The 25,633-nt window shown below is 41.2% G+C and overlaps 1 protein-coding gene across 14 annotated transcripts in view; it reads right to left on the bottom strand.

The window, feature by feature from the left end:
- Window positions 1-22,843, bottom strand: part of UBR5 (ubiquitin protein ligase E3 component n-recognin 5) — an 88,683-nt gene extending 65,840 nt beyond the window's left edge. For 7 of the 14 annotated variants that reach the window (XM_080377953.1, XM_080377959.1, XM_080377966.1 and 4 more), the window contains exons 1-5: window positions 22,530-22,842; window positions 3,217-3,261; window positions 2,635-2,716; window positions 2,380-2,456; window positions 1,456-1,575 (exon numbers count right to left, since the gene is read on the bottom strand). In XM_080377953.1, coding sequence (XP_080234079.1) covers window positions 1,456-1,575; window positions 2,380-2,456; window positions 2,635-2,716; window positions 3,217-3,261; window positions 22,530-22,591 — 386 coding nt within the window. In that variant the 5' untranslated portion in view covers window positions 22,592-22,842. Of the gene's footprint in view, window positions 1-1,455; window positions 1,576-2,379; window positions 2,457-2,634; window positions 2,717-3,216; window positions 3,262-22,529 lie in introns of all 14 variants that reach the window. The other 7 variants (XM_080377960.1, XM_080377963.1, XM_080377964.1 and 4 more) reach the window with 3 other exon arrangements.
- Window positions 22,844-25,633: the final 2,790 nt, after the last annotated feature.

Raw genomic sequence — 25,633 nt, 5'->3', positions numbered from 1 at the left:
AGCGTGTCCTAACTTGGTCCTGTTATAGAGAAAAAAAAATATCATAAGGGCACAGGGCACAGCTATTCCTATTAAAGCAGTCTAAACCTAGAGTAAGTATTAATACAGAACGGAACTCTTTCTGCTCGCCTACTTGTTTTCCAGATCTCTCCACTGCCCACCAGCATGCTAGAAATTTTCTAAATCCAGTGATCTAATCCAAGGGCTTCAACAGTTTGAATGTTTTTTAGACTCAAGTTTATTAAGTATTCCCTTAATTTAACAGAACAGTTACAATGTCTACTGCTGCCCTACTAGTTCAGTTGACCTTCAACCACCTAGTTCTGAAACATGCTAGGGAAGAAATTAGGAATTCTTCAGGGTTGATCTCCTAAGCACATTGGTTCAACCAATTTTAATTGGTTATGCTCATGTAAAAATTACAAGGGGGGGCAGGGGAGAAGTCTTACACTTGTCTTACACTTTCCATAGTAACTTTTTAAACATGACAATACCAGTTTGCCTTTAAAGTTTATCACGTGGATTTTAGGTTCAGATGCACAAAGTTTTCACAGAAAGCTGGGGGGGGTGTCGGGTGGGGTGGGTGGAGGGGTGGGTAAGGGGGTGGGTTATCTTTCATGCAACTAAGCCCCAGCTGAAATTGGTTTGTTTGGTAACAAACTACAAAAATACTTTTGTGCAAAAGCTGTAGCTCCTCCCTCTTAACAAATCGTTCAGATGCAGAAACCACAGTTTGTAAATGCAATTCTCCTTACTACATTTAGTAACCTTAGGAAGCAGCACTGTTCAACAAGTCTTACAAAAGCATATAATGAAGAGGTCGCTGTAATTAGGTAATAAAGATTAGTTTACATTGCTATATAAAGGGACACCATCAACTTCAAAACTAATGATAAAAAACCTGAATCTGTTTAGTACATTTAGCACACAGTACTATTTTAAAGGTTCTGAGTGACAACCTCTTCCAAATGTTCCCTTCCTATTACTATGTATAAGATCCCAACTAACAAAACAACTCTCATTACTTGGGGCAGAGGAGAGGAAGGCACAATAAAACTGAGCACACAAAGGTCTGCAAACATAAATAATGAAGACTTTTCCTGCATAAACGCACTCACTTTATGCTGCTAGCCTATCATGGTTTAAATTGATAGTGTCCCTCTAAAAAATTGCTTTTCAAAATCAAGGAACTAAAAAATGTTCAAAAAAAGACAACACGGCCAAAACCAAGTTATTCTCATACATACGAAGAACGCTCCACATCCTAGGTACTGAAGGGTCACTTGAATATCTGTTACTTTAACCAAGTCAAAGTTTTTTTTAGTATACCCTGCCTACACAACTGCTGTAATTATACGTTCCCTTATACATACTGCATACAATTTATATATGTGTATACACATATACTCAAATATGGAACAAACAGATTGCAGCCTCAATCCTATCAAAACTTACCCAAGGGTGTTGCCTGCCAGTCTGCCCAGAGTTTCAGAACCAGACAGAAACCATGGGGAGTCACTAGTCCTGCCTGGCCTGGATGTCCTTCCTGCCCCTGAGCCACTGCTCAACTTTGAACTGAAAGTAAAAGATGGTAAATCAGTCACAAAACAATCCCAAATGGGTTACGAACAAAACCTGGAATCCCAGGTCTAAATTCTCAGGGACTTAGTCTGGTAACATACCAGCTTAAGCAACACCCTTGGGGAATATTCCAAACTAATCTAACTGTATATTAAGAGGTACACTGGAAAAAGAAAGTGGAAAGCATGCCTAGTAGATCTTACGTATGTCAGCAATCCATAACAACACAGTTGCAAATACATATTAAGCTAATTAGCAAAGTGAGTTAGCCACTGTGCTACATTTTCAGTTAGTGTATAGGCACAAATTGTATCACCAGGTGTTCTATCTGAAAACCTGAGCCTGAGTATGCTACTTTGATATTAAGAGCAGTTTACATTCAAATATGAACCACTAAATAAATAGTCCTATTAAGGGGGACTTACCTGGACTGAAGACAACAGGTCTAGAAAGTGGGCGTCTCCAGATGGGACTACTTTTAGAATGGATTCTACATGAAGCTTAACAATTTAACACGGTTTCTTTCATAAGGATTATTTTTGGTGGGGTTTGTTTCTTGACATTAAAGAGATCCAGTCTCACTTCTTTTGGAATCACATCTATGATTTAATCCTACACCAGTTTGTCAAGCTAGGCTGTTTGGCTGCATCACCATGACCATTATGTATCTACTCAAAGTACCCATTCCAAAGACAATCTAGTTTAAAAACAAACAAACAAATACAAAACCAAAAAAAGCAGCAAAGCCGCTTATCCAGTTCAAAAGAATGATTTAATATGAAGGAAAGCATTTCTTACCCATCATTATTATCAGGTTTACCCAATTCCAATCTGTCTGGTTGAACTGAAAACCCAATCCTGCAGACTCTACCATCCTATATTTAAAACAAGAAAACCAAGTGTCCAAAATTGAAATGTAAGACAAGGCACAGAAAAAATAATATAAACAAAAACAAGTCTTCAGTTACTGAAGAATGCTCATCAACTTGTTGTTAGAAGAATTAGTATTAACTGTATAGATTCAAGTTATCTGAGCAGATTTAAGTAATTTACCTCAAGAAGAAATGCAGCATGATTTGGTCCCACCACACACTGTTTAATAGTGGCCTGTTCCAATACATTCAAAGGGGGGTGGCTAAAAACAAAAAGTAAGCATGTATAACATCATTAAACTTTCAAAGCCTGAAAAAAAATAAAGAACAAGTGGTATACGGGAGAAACAATGCGCAGTGACAGTTACCGATATAAAAACATACAAGAATGACTAACCATGTGCATTAGTTGAAGCAACTATGATGTATTTCTGGTCATTAAACACAGGAAATGTAGAACAAAACCTTAAATGGTAGTAAGAGTTTTCATTTAATTTGATCAGCAATAAACAACAGGGGTTATAATTGAAATTAAGAAGTCATTTCATAAGAAGGAGAGTACTTAATAATATATTTATCACAATTGAAAACCTAACATTTTCTTCCTAATCTAAGAAATGTGTTACCTGAAGCATTTCTGAACTTCAGTATTAGTACTGTTGAGGCTTCCTAAGGCTGTATCTACAGTGCAATCATTTGCTTCTTGTTATTAGAAATACTGTACTTTCCTAAATAATTTACAGCAGCATGCAATATGCCTTACCTGTTTAAATTATATTTGTTCAGCTTTTCCGAAACTTCTCTTAATCTGAAACAATAAGAAATGAAGCTGTTGTTTGAAAGACAACATCCACAATACACAACATCCACTTAAGGAGAATATTTATGACATTATGGGAACAACTTACCACCGCATTTAATAAAGCTCGATATAAATACTACTTGGTGTTGGGAGTCATGTAAGAAGTGAATGGTGTTCAGTGTTCAGATCAGGTTTTTGGGTTGGAGGTTTGGCTTTAGAGGTTTTTTACTTTAGGGTTTTACCCTTCCATCTACTATCTTGCCACAAAACCCATGTTTTCTTGCATTTCTATGCATTTTGCCAGTGACTACCAAGAAGCACTACTCCTGCTTTGTTACCAGCATTGACAACTTTATACACAAAATAGGCAGATGAAGCAATGAGCCTTAATTGCAGATACACTTGTGTTTCCTCATATAAGCTTGAATACAGTATCCCAGAGCAGACAGGAGTATCATTTTCTAGGAAATCCAAGTATGTGGCACATCAAAGCCAAAGATAGAATAGTAAGTTGCCCAAAACAGAAAAGACAGGGGAAACAGATGCACAAAAGCCAGGGTGAAAAGGGATGTACAATTAAACTTTGACTAGTAGAAGAAACAGTTCTGAGAAAATTCACTATATATAGGGTTATGCAAAGCATCACCTTTACTAAAAGGGAAAGAACTTTTCCAAAAGTACTTCCATCTCACTTTTGCAGCACCACACCAAATGGTACATAAGAATCCAAAAAAGGGCCAACCCACAGACCACTCCTGCTTAAAGCATATGGTGCCAAAAGTGGAAACCAACACAGTAATTTCTAAGGTAATTCCTAATCCATTTAGAAAAGATCCTCTCCAGCCAGTAAAGATACTCTCATAGTATAAGGTAGGAATTTCAGTTAAAACTTGAGCTCCTTTCTTCCCACAGATGACAAGAAAGCCAAAAAAGCCCCTAAAAAGCTTCAAATGTTACTTGGAATATTCGCATTATATCAAGATATAAAATCAAGATGAAACCTGTAAAAATAATGCAAGGTCTTCCTAATTAAGAAAAAAAAATCCCAACTTTGGTACCATGTTCATCCTAACACTCTACAAATCTCCTCCATACACAGCAACACTTTTCTAAACCTATCAAAAAGACATGCACTCCAGCACTGTTCTCTGTCTGAATCCACGTCTCCAAATCCTTTCTTTTTACTCGCTTCACTTCAGTTTCTACACACAGACTGCTATGGACAACAGACTTCAGTTACTTGCAAACCCTGAGCATAAGAAAGAATACAGATCAGAGGTCCAAACAGCTAAGTCTTAACATTATCAACAGAGTTTCACTCTAAAGCACTTGTCTTGAGGGAAAAAGGGAAAGAAAGAAAGATGTATGTCTGTTTGAGAAACAAGGTAATCTATACTGATAGAAGTAACTTTCAAACACAAGAAGAAAGGACCACAGCGAAAGGAAAGCTGCAAGAAAGTGAACATGCTTAGAATTGCCTTTTGCTATCCAAGCCAGGCTGCTGGTTTGTAAGTAGACAATTTCACACTCCCGATTTCCAGCCACAACTACTTCACACAGGCCAAGAGTACATACATAGATAAGGTTTCTGTGAAGACAACCCACAAAAGGGAAAAAGAACACAAACTTCACATGCAATCTGCATGAAAGGTACCCCACAAGAGTGAACTACAGTGGGAGAATGTGGAATGAACCCTGAAGATTAATGGCATACACTCCACAGCTTACCAGATGGTTTTATAAAGCAAGTGGGGATCTGCTGCATAATACACGACAAGTTACACATCTCTGAAGTTTCATGTCTTAAGTATATCACCTAACAGTTTCCCACAGGAATCCTGAGCAGTTTCCCATTAACATTTCTGCTCCTGGCAAGCATGAGTAATAATTACAGAATAGGAAAGTTCTACCTTTAAGTTCATTGCACCGCCTATATGAAAACCTGAAAACAAGTGAAGTAGCACTTCACTTACTAGACTAGTCTACGAGCAACATTTAAAGCTTCCTTATCTGAGCTTTGTGTCACAAAAGCTGAGTGCTACCAAAGAAATAGACATTTTTCAATTTAAAAAAAAAAAACTTTGTTATTTGTAAGAAAAAAAAAAGTAGTGATGGGAAAAAACATGCACAGAAAAATAAGACTTGCATACTCAGTGAATCTATTAGCAATATCAATCTCAAAACAGTACGTCTGTCTGCAGCAAGCATACATCAAAAGAGCTCTAACATTATTGAAAAGAGGCTGCTGTCATTTAAGGGGAGAGAGCAAAGAAGGATATAAGTGATGATGCTGAAAGTAAAACACTCTCCTACAGAAATAATTTTTTTTTAAAAAGTAAAAACTACCTCACTCCCTGAGAGTTGCATCTCGTATGCAACTGCTATAATAGTAAAATTACCATGTACTGCCTAATAAGCTTAGAGATCCGTGAGGACTTAAATTTGACGCAGACCACCACTCAGTGAAAAAGGAGTAGTTCCCAAGTGCCACATCCCTGCTGGGTTGCTGGCTTCATCCTCACTCCTCACCATCCCCTGTGCTGCCACCAGCATTTGTGCAAATGCCAGTCACAAAACCAAACCAGGAGGAAAACAAGAGTAAAGCAGAAAGATGTGTTTGTACATTCTATATGGAGAGTAAGTCTGTGCAAATAAAACTCTAAGTAATTACCTGCAGCAAAAACATTTCTTGCAGCAATCTAAGCCTTTCTATTTGCACACTTGCATGGTATTGTACTACCAGCTCTCTAAAGGAAAAATAGAAAAGGCGTATTTAAGATCAGGTTAATTTTCAATATGATTCAATAATATCAACTGATGGTACACTGGAGGAAGAAGTACAGGCAGAGACGATTTAATCAGTTCTAAGGAAGGTCAATACTTCTACTGAGACCTTTCTGTGGTAAAACAAACTTCTGATATGAATGCCTGGACAGGCTGAGCTTTGAAAAAATTATCATTAAAGGCAATTTCAAAGGATGAAGGTAGAAGCAACATGTACTTTGCTGGAGAAACACACTAGCTTGCCACACTCAGACAAAAAGTTTAGCAGTGATGGCTCGCGTGTTAAGACACACATTCTTTAAATATCCCCATCAAAATTCATCCAAAAACAGCTGTGAGGAAAACAAAAAGTCAGTTTGTCCAAGCCATGTACAGATTGCTTTGATTTTAAGTTTTGCAGCTACAGTTTCTAGCCTCTCCAAACTGATCAGAATAGAAAGGAATTACGCTCACACTAAGCAACTGAAGAGGCTTCAGGTCAGGACTGCAGGAGCTCAGACTTCAAAAGCGATGCTTTTATTCATCACAAGATACTACCTCTCTCAAAGTACATTTCTATTTCCAGAGCATTTTATCAGAGGACCTAACCTTCCAGCACATCTTGTTTTATAAAACCAAATTAGGCTCAAAAATGCAAGAAAGCTACAAAAAAAAATCCATTTCAAAATACTAAGTATTTAATAGAAAAACTGGGCTTTGGTACATTTTAAAGTAACTTTACCCTATTTAAATAAATGCTTAAATCCATATAAGCAGAATTTTGTTTTACAATCTGGACTTTTACCCAATTTGCAAGAATAAAAATTTTCTGGTTTTAAGTAGGCAGGCTGTTCTGAGAAATACTTTTTTTTTTTTTGTTACGCACTATAGACTTCTGTAATACATATTCATCGTGCTCAGTTCCCTGCAGCAGTCCTACCTTGCTAGTAATCCTGCAGGAATATTCATCCTTCCAAGTATTTCCATCATGCCAGCAACAGATCACAGAGCAACAAACAAACCATGAGACAAAGAGAACTTTCTTACTGCTATAAGATTTCAGAATAGTTCAATGAATGTATGCGCATCCTTCTCCTCATGTGTTTAAAAACTAACAATTACAAAAATAAAGAAAAAAAAAACCCCACACCTACATCATCTACACTCAGAGAACACCAGGAAGACTTTTCCAAGCAGGCGAGTGACATGAAAAGCATAGCACACTGTAAATTGAAATCTCATGTATCAAAACTTACATGTCCCCCTCAAAAACTTACTTGCTGTTGAGCAGAAACTGTATTTACAGGTGCTAATATTAAAGATGACATTTGGCAGCTTTGATCAAATAACAGTACATCTAGCACATTTATTTCTAAGTATTAAACCAATTTCTGCCATCTCAGAGATAAATTTCTGTAACAACATGAAGAAAGCTACTTTTCATTTTTCTCTGCAACTATAGATTTTAAAATGTCAGCTAGGTGTTTAAAGAACACACAGTAAAAATCACTGAAATTAAGCAATCCAAACAAAGGATTTAACCACAGAGATGTAAAACAAAATGTTTGTGTGTTGCATGTCTCCAAAAGAAAGGAAGTCTTCCTGTACTCAGCAAGAAACACTACAAAGTCACAGACACAACAATCAGAAGATTCTCTTGGATTTTTTCTGAGTTTGTTCCTTTATAGCCTTAAAAAGTTATTTGTACACTTTGAAAGTAAAACACAAGACAGAGGCCCCACCACAAGAGCTTTCCTCACATCAGCACCACATGGTGATTTTACAAGTTGCAGAAGAAGAAAAGGAAAGGTACATTTTACAAAAAAACAGCTTGCTATGATAAGCAACTTGGAGTAGGGAAATTAAAAATTAAGCTAATTTAGCCTTGGCAGATTCTTCTAATTATCAGGCCCCTTTAAGACAACTTAATATGTCAACGAAGTCTATAAGCCAACAAAACTATGAGACCTTCACACCAGAGCAGAAAGAAGCGTACAGGAACCAATACAATGCTTTTCTAAGGGAAGACTAGCAATAAGCAGATATCCAACAGGGGGAAAAAAACTCACCAACTCAAGCCCTAGAAAACAGTATTGACGCACCTATCAACACTTTAAAAGTAAATACAACCTTCATCTCCCTCCCTCAGCTGAGACCCTGAAGTGCTCTGAGCACAGCCAGCCAGCCCCAAGGAGGCAGCTACGTGACCAACTAACAGGTTTTAGCCCAGCAGAGCTGCACAGCCTCCAGATCAAAGCCCTCTCACACTGGCCTATCTTGAATCACGTGGAAACGAACTCCTGTGCCTGTCTATCAGCGTCATGAAAACAGTCTCAGAAGTGCATAAGACAGACACCAATGAGAAGCTTGAGCAAATATGTTATCTTCATGTTCTGATCCCAGGATGTCTTCGACACCATTATTGACATGAAGTCACATCCAGCTATCTTCCATGCCATAATACAGCATACAGAAGGATCCTGTCCCAAACACCTTTCTCCTAATGGAATAAATGAAGAAATAGAGGTGAAAAACCACCTTCCCACCAATGAGTTGGAGAAAAGGGGTGTGGGCATGAGGGAGTAGGTGGGAAAGGGGAGAAGATTAGAGTGTGCTTTAAGTCAATCTGGGTAGTAAGAAGGGAGTATTCATTAAAAAAAAAATGCTACAGTACCACACAAAAAAAGCAAGTAGTAAGATTATCTGCATAAAATACAAAGTAATGCACATTGCAAGTACAAAATGACAGCCTCCAAGGTAACTAACAGTTCTCAGCAGTGGCGTGGAACTATGTGTTTAGACTGGAATACACAGATCACTGAAACAAGATGACAAAGTCATTGCTCCACTCAGTCAGTTATCAGGTGTACCGTGGCTTACACGGTGTCCTCTCCCCATTCTAAGAAATACAAATTAGGACTCTTCGGCTATTACACACTAACCAATACCTACTGCTCAGGAAATCCCTGAGCTGCAAATTCTTTGATGCTAGAAAAGCATCACTGTATGTTTGCTCTATCCTAACATTCTTCTGCTGTCATCTAGCACTAGTCACTGCCACAAACAGGAGGAAAACAAGATAGACCTCTTGCCTGACTGTAACAGCTACTCTTATGTTTCATGGTATCAACCAACACGGGTTTATAGAATATGGCTCCCAAACTTTATTTTCCATTTTGTAAAGATTGTCAGTTTGGTTGATAAAGGTAGTTCTGACTGTTTAATAGTCCTCTGTGGAACAATGGTAACACTGTGCTGAATTAGTAAGCACTAGTAGAAAGCTAATATGGCATGCGTCAAACAAACTATAATCTCTTGAAGATAGTTCTCTGCAGTATTCTGCACTGAAAGTCCTCAGGTAATACAATGATTGCAGAAAGTAAATTCCTTTAAAGCAAACCGTTATTATCTCATGATCTAACAACACTGGTATAGATAATGACCTATATCTAAAGTTAGGTACAAGCTAGACCACAACAAGGTTGAAGCAGGAGAAGAAAAACTAACAAAGATAGGATAGTGGCAATGACATCAGGTTAAAGATAGATACCCACCAACATCTAATATTCAGGATTAAAACACATTTAAATACAATTAAAGCATATACTGCAGAAGCAGGCAAAATGACTTGACCACCTTCTTCACCCTGCATAAAGGGTAAGCACGTATTTCAGTTCTAGTTTTAAGAAAGCAAGGCAGATTTCATATCACTGTATAGGAGAACGAGGAGAAAGCAGTGGACACTGTCTACCTAGACTTCAGCAAGGCTTTTGACACTGTCTCCCAAAGATCCTCACAGAAAGCTCAAGAAGTATATATGCGTGAGCAGACAGTGAGGTGAACTGAAAACTGGCTGAACAGCTGGGCCCAGAGAGTGGTGATCAGTGGCATAAAGTCTAGCTGGAGGCCAGTGACCAGCAGTGTACCCCAGGGGTCAATACCAGGTCCAGTCCTGTGCAACACCTTCATTAATGTTCTGCATGATGGGGCAGTGTACCCCCAGCAAGCTCGCTGATGACACCAATCTGGGAGGAGCAGCGGGTATGCCAGAGGTTCACGCCACCATCCAGAGAACAGCAACTTCACGACACTTAACAAGGGGAACAGCAAAGTCCTGTACCTGGAGAGGAACGATCCCATGCATCAGTACATGCTGGGGATGGCCCAACTGGAAAGCAGCTCTGCAGAAAAGGACCTGGGAGTCCTGTCGGACGCCAAGCTGAACACGAGCCACCACGCCTTGCAGTGAAGAAGGCAAACAGTATCCCAGGCTGCATTAGACAAAACTTTCCCAGCAGGCTGAGAGAGGCAATCCCTCTCTTTTTTCAGCACTGGTGAGGCCACCCCTGGAGTTCTGTGCCCTGTTCTGGGCTCCCCAGTACAAGAGAAACATGGACACACTGGCCATAAAGATGATTAAGGAACTGGAGCATCTCTCGTATGAGGAGAGACTGAGACAGCTGGCACTGTTCAGTCTGGGGAAGAGAAGGCTCCACAAGGATCTTATCAACATATATAGACACCTAAAGGGGAGTGTGCAAAGAGGACACAGTCATGCTGTACCCAGTAGTGCCCAGGGACCGGGCTAGAGGCATGGGCACACACCACAATGCAGGAAACACTTTTTTTTACTGTGAGGGTCACTGAGCACTGGCACAGGTTGCCCAGGGAGGCTGTGGAGTTCCCGTCCTTGGGAGTTATTTAAAAGCCATCTGAATACAGTCATGGGCAACCAGCTATAAATGGCCCAGCTGAGCATGAGAGTTGGACCAGATGACATGCAGAGATGCCTTCCAGCCTCAGCCATCCTGTGATTCTGAGGGCTTTTTGCCTTCAGGATGTGATCTCCACACATTTCACTTGGAAGCACATCAACAAAGAAAACCATTTTTTGCCATTGAAAACCTAGGAGCTCATGTTTTGCTATAGAATCCCTGTAAGGGCAGTGGCTTTAGAAAAGAAGTCACGCCAAGGAGTCAGGAAGTGTCTGAGAAGTAGTATTTAGACCTTGAGTAAAAATATTTGCAGGTACTAAATTATCCAGATGGAAGTACTCTCCTTTTCTAGCAGGGACAGCAAGACCAGGGGACAGCCACCTGTAGGGCTTGTGAAACACAGCATTAGGTTTGCCAGAACCAGATGCCTCTGATTAATGATGAATTTCTAGGCAGGCTGCCTGACTGGTTCCTCTAGTTCAAAATCTACTTAAGTGATAAATCTGAAGAAAGGGTGTAAGTGACACTGAAAACATCACCTTCTGAATAATACTTAAAAAAAACTCCAAAACCAAAAAACAAAACCCACAGTGCAAAGCACAAGCATAAGCCAGCTCAAGAGGAATACAAGGTCAATCACACTTTTTAAACAAGCAAACACCCAACCCCCTGTCCTAAAATAGTTATGACGCAGCATGGCACCCCTTTTCTGAAAAAAAAAAAAAAACTTGTAATGAAAAGTCTGAATACAAACAGAAAGAAACCACAAATGGTATGATCCTGACAGGACCAGCACACAGCAGTTACAGCACACCTATGTATGTCATTTTGCACAATATCCAGAAGATTTGTTAGTACAGTAGATCTACAGCCACAGGTTGCATAAACGCCTAGTGGCATTTCTGTGGAAAAAAAGAAAAATATACTACAGGAGAACAAGTCAGCCTCAACCTGATGTTATTCTATGACAGCAGACTTCCAAAAATATGGGTCACAGATTCAGGCAATACAGGACAGGAATCTGTCCTCTGGTGTAGAATGCATCAAGCCATCATTCTGTGTTCCCAGATTCTGTTCAACTGCACAAAGTCCTTGTAGCTGCAAAAAAAAATATGTTTAACATTTAGCAGAAGGCTATTCCTTCAGCCAAAAGACCACTAAAAGCTAAACAATTGGATCAACCAACTCAGTTGGGTGTGAGTTATGAATCTTAAAATCTTTAAGCTATTTAGCCGCCTATCATTATATTCTACTGTGATAGCAAATGCAGATAATGGGAATTTACAACCCCATGGTTGTCTTCAAGGATACTTCAAAAACACTCACATAAAATAATATGAGCCAGTATTACTGTGTTGATCAACATATGAATGCTAGCTACCAAAATGCAGCTAGCAAGCTGTACACTTGTTTGGCTAGAAGTGGCACTTAAAAGGCCACATTTAGACAAATGGAAAAAAAAAATCCTATTTTTTACCATCAGAGCATTGCTGTAGTGATTCCACACAAAAATAAAATGAAAAAAAAAACAAACAAAAACCCCACACACACAAAAAACCAACCCTGCTATCAAAATAAAAATCCAGTCATTGTAAAATCTTAAAGCCTTTTTGTGTTCCACAATGATAAGATTGTTAAAGCTCCTTCAAGAGTTTATTACAAGCCACCATGGAGGCTGTCTTATTTACCAGCACATCAGCTTAAAGCCAGGAGAGTCAGATTCTGGTCTCAGCTGAGGCTACTGTGGGAACTCAAAGCATAATCTCTCCATCATTTTCCTTTTCGTTCTTGCTATAAGCTTTTGGAAGCCACAACCACTATGTGCAATGCTGGAAAATGGCCTTTGAGCAGAGCATTCAAATGCTACAAAAATATTTTTAAGAGTAAGGACTGTCACATTATTAAGTAATTTTTGTCTTGGGTGGAGAAAAGCAACAGTGTATTTTGTACAAGTGCACAAACAAGACAATTCTAATTGCTTTGCATTAAACTCCATCATGCTTATTCACATGCTGAATTAGTTTTAGCAATAGGGAAAGATCATACAGCATGTCCAGTCCTTTCTTTGCCAATTCCTTCAATTTCAAGGCTTGAAGTCTTAAACAAAAACTCTTGATATCACAGTATCGCCTGCATTTCACTTTTTCAAACTTCTTAAAAACTGCGTTTTAAATACCATGGACTCCTCTCCTCACACTGCACTGTATACTACTAAACATACATCTTCAAAACCTTCCTCTCAGACACTGCATCTCTGATTTAGATAGGAATGGAACGAGGCCTGGCATAGAGAGTAGTAGAGAGCAAGCACCATGGCAGAAAAAAAGCAGCCAAAACACTTTGTCAGATGCGCACTGCAGGCAAAATAACTCAAAAGAAAACCCAGCTTTTGAGGTGCACAGCTCATCACAATACTTTTTTCCATTGCCTAGAAACAGATTCTCTCTTTTCCATCTGTCTGTACCACAGCCACGAAACTCCAGGTGCCTCCTCCTCAGCATAACTAGTATTTTGGTTCCTCTACAAGAATTTATGAAGCAGCACCTTGCATACCTCCTGCTTCACATTTTGGCTACAGTCATACTACTTCAGGTAACAAACTTGCCAGATAGAGATTCTGCACCATGAGAAAGAAACAAAGCTTTGGCTACTAGAGCCTGTTATCCCCCCACTCCGTCCCATTAAGAGCATTGCATACATTCTGCCTACCCAATATGCTCCACAATGACAAGATGGTATGATGGTATGATTTGTATCATTGGAATGTTTTATTAAGTACCTTCCTTGCTCTAGAGACAGATACATTTTGCCAGAACACTGTCTAAATAATGCCTTTACAAGGGGGGGGGCAGGGCGCAGGGAAGAGAAAGAAGGAAAACTGCTGTTACTAAAGCATTAAGTATGGTCAAACAAAGAAAAAGAAAAGGAGTTTCACCAACCTAAGAGATTTTCATTAAAGGTCAGGCAACAATAACTCAGTTATATTAAAAGGAAAAACAATATAAAATGGATTAAAAGCCATAAATTCTCTGCAGAAGAAGACAACTTCCTATTTACTAGAAAGGGGGAAAAAAAGCAGCTCTGGTCATTTTCAGGCTGGACAGAGAACAGCAAAACTTCATACCATAAATGAAAGAATAAACACTGAGAGACACATTTAAGAAAATCAATTTTGCAAGATGAATGAGAAATTAAAATGATACAACACTTATTGAAGGAAGTGATAAAGCCAAATGACTTCAAATGACAACAGAGTAAGGCCTACAGCTCTCATTCAACTGCATTCACATGGGTAAATACATATTTTCCAGCTAAGTTTTTGGTAAAAACTCTATAGCAGAAACATTTATCCATATTAAGTAAATGCCAGATTCCATCCATGCTGGAAACTATATAGTGAAATAATTTTTAGTAGAATCAAGAGATCCCAATCAAGATCAACCTCATTTTATTGGAACTACCTATGTATATAAAGAGAGAATCTATCCCAAAGGTGAAAAAGGTGAGAGTCTGAGGAAACTTAATGGAAAAGAGAATGAAGCATACTGAAAGACTGTAAGAGATTTTTAAAATGCTGTTTTAACACAGGCTTGGCTTAAACTAGTCAACTACTACTTCTTACTCTACAACTTACTTAGAAACTTTTTTTACTTTGTATAAGTAAGGTAGTAGTTGTTAAAAATTACATCCAGCTTAACTAGAGATGATGGCAAACACACTGCAGAAAGTCAGAAACTGTGCTCTGTGCACAGAGCTTGGTGGTATTTCTGGGCTATTTTCTAATGACCAGGAAAACTACAGCTGCATGGGTACAGTCACCCTGGAATACTCAAGATATTCCCACTGTGCACAATACTGATTACTTAGAGTAAAAAGCAAAAAAACTAACCTAACAAAAACACACCCTCTTGAGTGTGTGTGTGTGTGGAGGGAGCGTGCTGAAGACAAATTCGTAAGATTGCTGAAGTCTCCAGCAGCCTTCGTGCTTTCATCTGTTGAGGTTACACTGTTGTCACAAATTAAATTGGCAGACCTCACAGCTGGCAATAAAAACAACAACAGTGAGAAGTTCCAACACAGTTAATGTACAAAATAGTACCAATCATGTGAATGTTTTCAAAATTTCTTATTCTGCATTCTTTAATAAACACCATGTAAAATGAAATCAGAAACATAAGAGACCCCAAGCTATTATGGGGCATCCTTTCTGATAAAAGGTAGTAACCAGTTTAATCAAGAAAAGCTGTCCAAAACAAAACTGAAGAAAAGACACATTTAATCTCCATTGTGGATGTAAACAGTTGGAGAAGTCTCTAAGAAACATCTTACAGAGTAACACCACCAGACTCAGGATTACAAAAGTCTAGCCAGTGAAACAAACCACACAATGCTATGCTAAAAAATCATTTTTAGAACTGCCACAAAATAATCATGCTGGGGTGTTACAAAAGGGTGGCAAGCAAATATTCAAAACTTTTCTGTACCCACACGGATCAGTACTGTAGAACACATTGCACTTTAAAGCACAGTAGCTAAGATTTCCTGAAAGACAAGGTGAAGCACATTTACCATAAGAAATTCCCCTGACAAGCGCTGGCAGTAGCAGTGAGACTTGTGAGACGAAGACAAAATTTTCAAAGACAGCAAATTCTATAGTTACATCGCTCCTCAACTGGAACCTAACTGTCAGTTTTACATAAATGAAGATGACCTCTGTGCTCACCTTATGCCCTTCTACTCAGTTTTACAGTATTTTTGGAGTGTTTAGAATAGGCAAACTTCATACCTTTGCATCAGAGAGGTGGTATGTGTTCTCTCTCAAATGTAACCAAAAGCTCTTTAAATTAAAACGGAATAGTTAATTTGCTTTGGAGGGGAAGGGTAAGAGAAAAAGGAAGCAGTGTGGGTTGACTGTTTTTTTAAGCACAGAAAGGCTTGAAAAAGTAGAGCACAGTTTATTGTCAAAACAGTTTTAGGCCAGAAAAAGAGAAGAATTAAGGATACTGAAACCTGGATAATTATTGATGTAGAGGACTAACCATCCTCATTTAAACTGACAAGCTTACAGATTTGGACAAAATACACGTACACCTTGTAAATTACATTTGCACACTTATTTCAGTATTCTTTCTCCTAATTGTTCCTCCCAATTTAAAATCCTCTAGCTTCTACAACTAGGACCTGTCCCCATGTTTTCTCTGGGGCATATACAGGTGCCAACTACTGCAGTCTTCTACGTGAAATTATTACTAACAGCCAAATGCTTACTGGACCTCATTGAATTAGAGCTTAAAAAAAAAAGTTTGTGCAACTGAAAATCACAAGTAGTTTTTGTTATCAGTGTATACAGTTTTCTTCTGCATAAGCGGCTGCTGAGCTGATGCAGGGAAAGACAAAAAACCAGCTGCTTTTATGGGGAGCATCTTGCAAACTTAACAACCTAGACTGCTGTTAGTGTAATCACTACACTAAAAGCTACCTTGAAATCCCTTCTCCTTCTTTATGGAATTTTCAAATACATACTATTGTCTAATTCATTTAAGTCACAGTTAACGATGCCATAACTGTAAAAAGGCAGCCACAACACACTGCAAAGCTTGCCATGCTTAGGTAGATCCTTGGGGTTTTTTCCTCAGTGTTAAGTAATTTTTCACATTGATGTAATTGTGTAGGAACAGTTATCTACTTAAACTTTAGAGAGCTTAAGAAAAAAGCATCATACCCTTTACATCTATTTTATGGTTTAATTACATATGTTTGACAAACATCTTTTTACAAAAGTCTCCTCTAAATGGCAACTAGAACATTTAAAAAATATGTACTATATAAAAATCACCTTAAAAGTATACTATTGATAATAGATTTTGCCTTTTACCAGAATTAGCACATAATGTCGCTGACTGATACCTTACTGTTCTTAAAATCAGAAAAAGCTGGTTTCTGACAGCTCTGACTTGCATTGCCAACCTTAAAATGCAGCTAATAGTATCTTCCTCCATTAATCTTACTTCTATCATTGGTCTAATAACAGATATGCTCAAACCTCATAGATAATTTGAGAAGGAAAAAAGGCAGCATTTGTGCCCCAATTACCATTTTACTAAATTCCTTGTGACAGGTCGCAACTACTCTCAGCCCAGATCGCATTCACAGTACAGTTTCACATTACAGTAGCCAAAATAAACTTGCTGCTCTCAAAATGGAAGGAACTCAACCCTGCTTCCTCTTCCCTGTTCTTCACTCCCAACTCACCCTCCTGCAGCACTTTTTAAACCCCCTCCATCTACTCAGATGCTCACCCAACCAGGAGATAAACCATTTCAGCTTCCTAATTCATAAAACTCCATTTATTTCACTTTGCCAGGGTTAATTTGCTAAAATTATATAGAGCTAAGTTGGTTTACTGTGTAATCAGGCACTTAAAAGTTAGTGCAAAAGTCAGTGCAAGGTAAGAAGTAAGAATAACAAACCTCCCCTTCCAGATGAGAGCAACCACTTACAACATCTCAGTAAAGTTTCAGCATGAACATTCATGGACAATTACATACGTAATCTCTAAAAAGCAGTGTCTGGGGTGTAGCAAAAAATTATAACCAGAAAAGGACCCTGGCAGAGCAAAGTCCAAAAAGACCTAAACTGTTGGCCTGTGTATAAGTAACCTTTCACATTCAACCAGATACAAAATTACGCTTATGTGTATGCTTAGCTTCCCAAATTATCATCCTTAAACAATACTGAAATAAAGATAAAAACCTTAATGCACTGCTGCTCAATGTACAAATCCTATAATGGCCCGCCTGTATAACCACAGTGGTGGTGCAAACCTTCTGATACAGCTAAAACTTTTTATTTTTAAAAAGTGTTTCAAACTAGGAGTCTGACAATAATAATAATGCCATGATAGTCATCCCATTCCCTCACTCTCTTCTAAAAGAAGTCAATTTAGATTTTGTTATGGTTTCAGGAAATGAATCCTAAGAAGTCAACACTTCTCCCATTACTAAAGTGTCTCATCAAGCAACTGTAACTCAGGCAATTAAAATACTACATCAGCAACGGTTTCTCTGTAACTAAACCATCTATTCCTGTTTGAGGCAGGCTAACTTCACTTTTGCTAAAGTAGATTAGGCAACTGTTTAAAGTGCACCAAAATAAATCACTTGAGCTAAAAGAAGTACTGTACTATCTGCACACAATTTGCAGGTTTTCTATCTAAGAACAAGTTCATCAATCCCTTCTTTCCCCCAGCTTTGAGCAGCAATGCAGATTACATGTAACAGCAGGGAAGTTCATGGTCGGGCTGCCTTCCTCTCCGTAAGAGGACAGGTACTCTCCCAGCATGCCTGCGGAGTCAGAGAGGGAGTTCAGGGCTAAACACTTGCATTAGCAGGAGCCAGCTCTCCCTCTCCTTGCATGGCTCCCACAGACATGTGGGGCCGGGACACCAGTTCCACATCCCTGCTGACTCCTTTCACAGAATAACACCACACCCTGCGCCAGCTCCTTCCAGCAACATCTGCTTGGGATTTTTACCAGATTTGCTCATCAGTAAATGCAACAGGGAGGGTAAGAAAATCTGCCAGAGTAGCAGCCCACATATCTACTGATCACTTGCCTATTACCTTGAAATGATGTTTTCATGTACATAAGCCACGAGATAGCAAGAACATACACTTTTAGTCTATGTCTAGGTACTTTTTCCACATAAATTGATTACCAGAAGGTGTAAACAATGCAGGAAATTTAAAGTACGCTAGCTAATTTCTCAGTTCAGGCATGGCCTAAAGTAAGAAATATTTGATTAACAGAGAGAATTATTTAATATATCATTAAGGAAACCAAACTCACGTAAAATTGAGATAATCCTTTCCTCCCTCAAAGCTGACTGTACGTAAATACGTGCTGAAGCTTCGAACGAACTTTTCTCAGTCACAACAGTTGTTTCAAAAAGCTTACTGTGGGAAAACTTACTACATACCATGTCTTAACACTCATCCTAAATTCAGAATACCCTTCATTTAACCAAGTTCATTATGTCTCATCTTCAAGAAAAGAGAAAAACAGCATATTAACATTGTGTCGATGACCACTTCAGAAACGACATCTTACCCTATGCTAGGACTTAAATGGCTTAGCTGACAAGAAATTTCTTAGTATACAGTAAAAACGAAGGCAAAGCCTTGAGATGAACCCTGTCCCTGAAGGTTAGTTCACGTACGGAAAGCCATTCCTGTAAGGTGAAAGACTCCCCTTCTTGTTCTACTGAGCAGCAAGTTGAACTGCTCCTGTGAGGTTTCATAATAGCCAAGAAATGGTTATTTGTCATGGTTACACCCACTTCCTAACACAACACAAAGTAAAAAATATACTAAGAAGAATTTACTAAGACTAACTTATCTATGAAATTGTGTGTCAAACTTCCTTCAGAAAGCACAAAGTCTCCAACACTGAAACATGCATGAAACAGGTGGATAATCAACGAAATACATCTAATACCCACTGCAAGAGAAGCTGGGCATCTCTTTTTCAAAGATTAAAGCCATTGATTATTTACATCCCAAATAGTTCATGGAACTGTTTCTCAAACTGCAAGCCATACCTAATTTTTCTCCCATTAAAACTTACCATACTCAGTTCGCAGAGAACAAATTGCTTAGAAGAAAAATTCCAAGTTACCTATCTTCCTAATTACCAGAAAAAGCTTACCTACCATCAATTTCAAAAAATGAATCCTAATACAACTGCAAAACTAAACATAACCTTGTCCTCTACAAGCTTTGAGTGAAGCTAGCTTCCAGACATCTGAGTGAATACCATGAACAAGCCAACGCTGCTTCAAATTATTTGAGAGAGGTCTAATAACTACCATCAAGGTACAGTATGAACTAGTGGTTTAGAAAACACTAGTTAAGAAGTACTTTCAGATGATGAGTAGGCATGCTCAGGAACCAACTATTTGCGGTTCTACAGTTACTTTTTCCTTTTTTTCTTTAAAGCTTTTTACCATTCTCCAAGTTGCTGCATGAATAAGAGGTATAACAAATTCCACAGAAAATCAAACTGTAAAACAGAATGACACAAACTGCACCAACCAAACTGAAAAAACCCTACTTCCTCGAATTCTCGAGACTGCTTAGGAACAGAGCAATACTTCAGAAGTATGCTTTCCAAACACATTTCACCCTCTTCACACATCTATGCTGATTATTAAAGCATAACTTATCAACTTATCACAAAAATATGAAACTGTCCTGTATTCTGAACACACAAGGATTGCACCAAGACATCCCTCATGTTTAAAGATGCGATTATTCCTTAGATACAGAACATGGATCCATTACTGAAAGAAATACTATTGATCACATTCTATGTACGCTACATATGAAAGCATACAATGCAGAATTAGGGTCCCAAAATTGGAATTTGAGAAGGAATTGTCATTCAGAAGGCTGACAGAAAAAAAACCTAACTTGGGCTACTGAGCACTGTCTGCAGCACAAATTCCAAAAAGCCTGTAAAGTGTGAGAAGGGAAAGAAACACCACATAGAAATGAGATGTTCCAAGTTCCTAACTTCTATAAGCATGTATATGAGAATTTATTAACCTATCTAGATCATGATCTACATTGACAGAACAGTAATAAGCAGCAATGCTGCTGATAAAATTGAACTGGCGTTTCCAGCATATATGTGTGTGCTTCAACCCTATTTATGAATCATTCTGATTTCACTGCATTACAAGTTCTGATACACAGCTACCGCGTTTCTAGTAAAATTATATTTATGAAATAGAAATTTATGACTTGCAGCTCTGATCAAGGAGCCACTTGTTTTTTCAGAATAAGTCACAACTTAATAGCACTTGTGCAGCTTTCTCCATATATTAATTACACGTTATGAAGCTTCCTGTATCAAACAGAAGTTGTAAGAACTGCTTCTGTGGTAAGAAGGGGGAAAGGGAAAAAAAAAAACAACCTTAAAAAAAAAATTAGGAAGCGTTATGAAGGGACATTATATTTAACATCAGTAAGTCAACAAAACAGGTGATGATAAAGAAAAAATCAGATGAGCTCTCTCACTCCAAACAAAGTGTGATAATTACATGCTAAATGTTTTCTAAGGACCTATCAACATAAAAAAAAAAAAAGAAAGAAAACCAAAAACCACTGGGGTCCTTTCAAGTTCAAAGTGCTAGATCTTACCCTAAATCAAAACAGTGCAATGAAGAAGTAGAACTCCTAGTACAGCATCACCTCTCAGTTTGACACTCTAAAGAGAGATGATGTATGCCAAACTTGAACGTATTACTGTGGAGAAAGCCACTCAATCCCTTAGGAACTGGTAGGCCTCCTAGGAAACAGGAACCTGTAAAATGTATTATCAGGTTAAGGGGGGGGGGGGGGGGGGAACGGGACGGACACTCCACACTAACACAGTTCAGGTTTCAGACCTATTTTATCATTAGGAGTTTCTTTTCCCTGTTTAAGGGCACAGATGATGTAGTTTGGCAGAAATGTTATCTTTACAATGACCTATTTTCCTCATCATAAGTCCTGAAACCTCAGCTGTGTTTTAACAAAGGCATCTCAGCAAAGACTGGTCTAGGAAAAGTGATGGAACTACAAGTAGTGAAGCGAGCTGGACCCTCACCTATTCTGAAACCTGGTAAGATCAAAACCAGAACAATCTAACTAAGCACCCATACTTTTGAAGGTTTATAAATACTATTTATAAAAATCAAGTAGTATTTTGTCTGTAGTGTAAAAAATAATAATAATGTAGGTTTCTATCCAGCGACGATTAAAGATCTTGATTTACTCACACATAAATCTCTAAGAAATTAAAAACAAGGAGGTACGCATTTCTTAAGAATTTCCATATAAAAGAGCGCGAGTGAAATTGACAAGCTGTAACGCGTACCATTATTAATTGCTACAGAAGACACAGGTGACAGCCACAGAGAGCGCCGTCACGCACGCGTCAAGCAGCGAAGAAAATTCGGTTCGGGGGTTGATTTTCCCCCAAGCATTCCACGTTCTCCCCAGCCCGCAGTGCCTCCCCCCCAGCCCAACACAAACTTGGCCGCCAGGTCACCAAGCAGGCGGCACAGCTGCCCCGGCTGTCACTCCCACCCCGGCCCAGCCGCACGGAACCGGCGGCCCGGAGACGGGCCCCGCCGGGGTCCGGCAGCAGGCGGGCGCGGCGGGGCGCACCGGCGGTACGTGCGCCGGTAACACCCCGCGCAGCGCTCCTTTATCCTCGCTCCCGTCACTCCCTCACACGCACCGCGATCCCCCATCCGCATTGTCTGCCTCGCTCCATCTCTGATTAATATGGACACGTTTCTCGCTCCTCCTCGTCCCCGGCCGGGGATCCTCGGGAGCCCACTTCCTCCGCCAGGCGCCGGGACTCCCCCGGCAGGCCGCAGTCCCCGCGGGGCCGCGCAGGGGCGGCGGGCCCGCGGCGAAGGTCACGGTCCCCCCACCCCCGCGCCCTCGGGGGCCAAAGTTTACGGCGGCGGCTGCCCGGAGGGGCCGGCTGCGTGCGGCGCGGCCCGCACCGCTCCTCGACGCCGGCCTCTGCCGGGGGAAAGCGCCGGGGCCCTGCGGCGCGGCGGCCGGGGTGCTGGTGGCGGGGGGGGGGGGGTGCCGGAACGTCCCCGGCGGCCGGTACTGCCCGCTCCCCCGGGGCGCCCCCGCCGCGCCGCGCTCCGGCCGCTCCCCTCACCCACAGGGGGCCGAGCCCCGGCGGGCCGGCCCCTCCCCTCCGCCCCCCGCCGCACGGCCTGCCCCTCACCGGTCATTGAGCTGGTCCTCGGTGCCCGGCAGCGGGTGCACCACGAAGTGGATCGAGGTCATGTTCCACGCCGCCGCTCAGCCCCCCCGGCGAAGGGAGGCGGGCGGGCGGGGGCCGGGCACACAATGGGGGCGGGGGGGCGGCGGGGGAGGGGGCGCGCGGCCTCCGTCCCTCCCCCGGGGCCGCTCAAGGCCACCGGCGGAGCTCTCGGCTGGCCCGCCGCGGCGCGCGGCGCGAGGAAGCAGGAACCCGCCGCAACGGCGCCGGCAGGAGGCTCAGCCCGCGCCGCACTCACGCACGCGCCGCCATCTTAACTTCCAGCGGGCCCTTCTCCCTCCCTCCGTGCGCCGCGCCGGGGAGGGCGGGGCGGCGGCGCGCGGCCGCGGTGTAAGCTTTGCGCTGACTGGCGCGCGCGCCGCCGCGCGGCGCCTCTTCACTAAGCGCGCCGCCGATTGGTCAGGGAGGCCTGGCGGAACGCGGTGACGTCATGCGCGAGCGGCGTAAAAGGCCACGTGCCCGGGGAGTGACGCCTTGTCGGGCGGGGGCGGGGCGGTTCGCGCGCGGGGCTCCCTGAGGCAGCGGACGGAGCCGTTTCCTTCCCCGGCGGCCGAGCTCGGCGGAAGCGTGGCGGCACCGTTTCCCCTCCCGTCAGCCGGGCTCTGAGGGGGCTGGCACGGCACGGCACGGCCCAGCGCCGCGGCCTTGCTGAGCGCCTCCCCGGCACCCGCGGGGGCTGCGCGCGCCGGGCCGTGCCCCGTGAGCGGCGCGTGGCTCGGCTCGCTGCCCGGCGCCCTGCGGGGGGGGCACGGCCGGTGGGGGGAGGGGGGAGTGTGTGGCCGCCCCTGCCCGCGGGGCTGTTCCGCGGCGGAGGGGTGTGCGACAGGGCTCTCCCCGCCGCCGCACGGTGCTGCAAAGCTGCTGGCCTGTACCGACTCGCTAAAGCCGGCTGCTCGCTTTGTGGTTCCTACTTACGAGTAGCGCCGCTTCCCCCCCAACAGCCGGAGTTTCCCACCCTTTCCCTGCGAGGCTGGTGGTGGATCGCGGTAAAAACTTGGTTCCCGAGCAAGTGAGGTACTCGATGGCGCTCTGGCTGCGCACTCTCCCTCTGGACAGGGTTCAACTCGAGCGTTCCAGGAGAGCGCACCTTGCAAATGGAGTTGTTTTTAACAAATAAACATCTCGATTTGCTGAAAGTTGTGTAACAAAGTCAATAAAACAGCTATTTGTTTCTCTAGAAACTTAACACCTTAGCCGGGATTCTACCAAGCTTTGATTTTTTTTTTTTTTTTTTTTTTTTTTTTTTACTAGGGCTTGCAGCCTGCTCTTGCTTATTTTCAGGAAATCAGAAATCTAGAAAACGGTGTTGTAATTTTTCAGTATGTGAGGAACACTAGCAATCACATCATAATGGTATAAAAAAATTCTAGAACCTATTTCTGTAAGTTAAATTTATTTTCTGAGATTTAATTTATAGAAATCATAGTTTTTTCCTCCACTACCAAATCTAAGGAATTTTGCAACTTGCTCTTCTTCTATTCCTCTTTCTTCCCTGGCTCCTTCTCCACTACAGCTGAAAGGAGCTAATTCAAGAATTAGCTGATGTAGCTGCTTGCATCCAAAAGATCTGGGGGTGTGTATTTTTTTAAGTGCAACTATCATTAACAGGAAATGCAATAAAGAGAAGAAATACTCAGTTGATGTGTTTTAGATTTCTCATTCTCACTGTTTCCCCAAATGTTCTGTTATCAAGTGACAGTGATATTCAAGTGGATTCAAAAGCACAAATAAGTAATTTAGCTTATCCTAGAAGGAAAATCCCAATAGTTTTCTGGAAATACACAAGACATGGAGAAGGACTGGTTCTGTTTGATAGTGAGTCAGTGCAGTAGTGACTGTGCATTTAACAATGTGTAGATCCATGATGGACCCTTTTTTTTTTCTCTTAGGACAGAGCTAAGTCTTTGGAGTATTTAGGTCTGCATTTGATTGTCCCGAAATTTGTTAGTTTTCTCCTGCTTTTGTCTGTGGGTTTTGTTGTTTTGCTTTTTTTTTTTTTTTTAATATCAGTCTTCATGCTTTTCCTGAAAACATTTGTGGTGTTTATTGCAATAAGAGATTTTTCTAAGCTGTCTTGACCTCGGTCATCTTATCAGAATCACTAGTGTGTTTTGATAATCACCTGAAAAACCATGCACCTCAATTTTACTGTTGTTTCCCAGACAAAAAATTAGTGTTTGCCTTTGACAGTCATTCCTCTTTTCCATTGAACTGTAGGAGGATGGGCCACATGAACTCCTGCAGTAGGTCTTGTTGCATCCCTGGGAATGCTTTCAAGAATTTTTGGTAGGGTTTGGGAAGCTCCAGATATTTGTTTGCTCTTGGGATCAAGATCTAGTCCTCCAAAGTGTTTACATTTCCAAATAACAGACTTGTTCAGTGGAGTTCTCTTACGGGCCAGGCATAAGGAAGAGATTTCCATTACTCTCTTCCTTCTGCCCTTCACGTGCAAGCTTTAGAGGTTAATGGGTTATGGAAACCTGTTGGATAAAAGACAGGAAAAGAGCTGGAAAAGCCCAAAGAGGGCTCATGTCTGTTAGGGCTCAGCATTCTGCTGCTGGTATTTCCAAGTAATCCTTTTCTGTAGCTTTATTTACATTATGACTGAACCCCAGTTTTAGCCATTGCCTATGGCTGTGTCAATGCAAACACTCAGCATAAGCAAAAAAGAAAAAAAAAATGGATTCCACTGGAACTTGCACTTGCAGCCAGAATAAACTTAAGTAGTGCGAATGTCAGCTTTTGTTCGCACAAAGAGTTTATGCTGCTGTCTAGAATGGCAGGTAATCCTAAGTGTAGATGAGAGGGCAAAAAAACCCCAAGCTGACGATATTGTTAATCTGACAGGTGTTTGTAGCACGGTGGAAGTTCCAGCCTGCTGTAGGAAGCACCCACACTTCTCGAATAAGAATGCAAGGCTGCATCTTACCGGTTGACTTTTGGAGTACTAGTAAGTGGTAACGCATCGAATGCCTGCGTTGTCCGCTCATGAAGGTAACAGAGTTTGATGGTCCTTTCATTACCTGAACTGACTCCAAATAGAATTG

Source organism: Falco punctatus, assembly GCF_963210335.1.
Source record: "Falco punctatus genome assembly, chromosome: 3".
Taxonomy (NCBI): domain Eukaryota; kingdom Metazoa; phylum Chordata; class Aves; order Falconiformes; family Falconidae; genus Falco; species Falco punctatus.
This window is presented reverse-complemented; position numbering and strand designations above follow the sequence as displayed.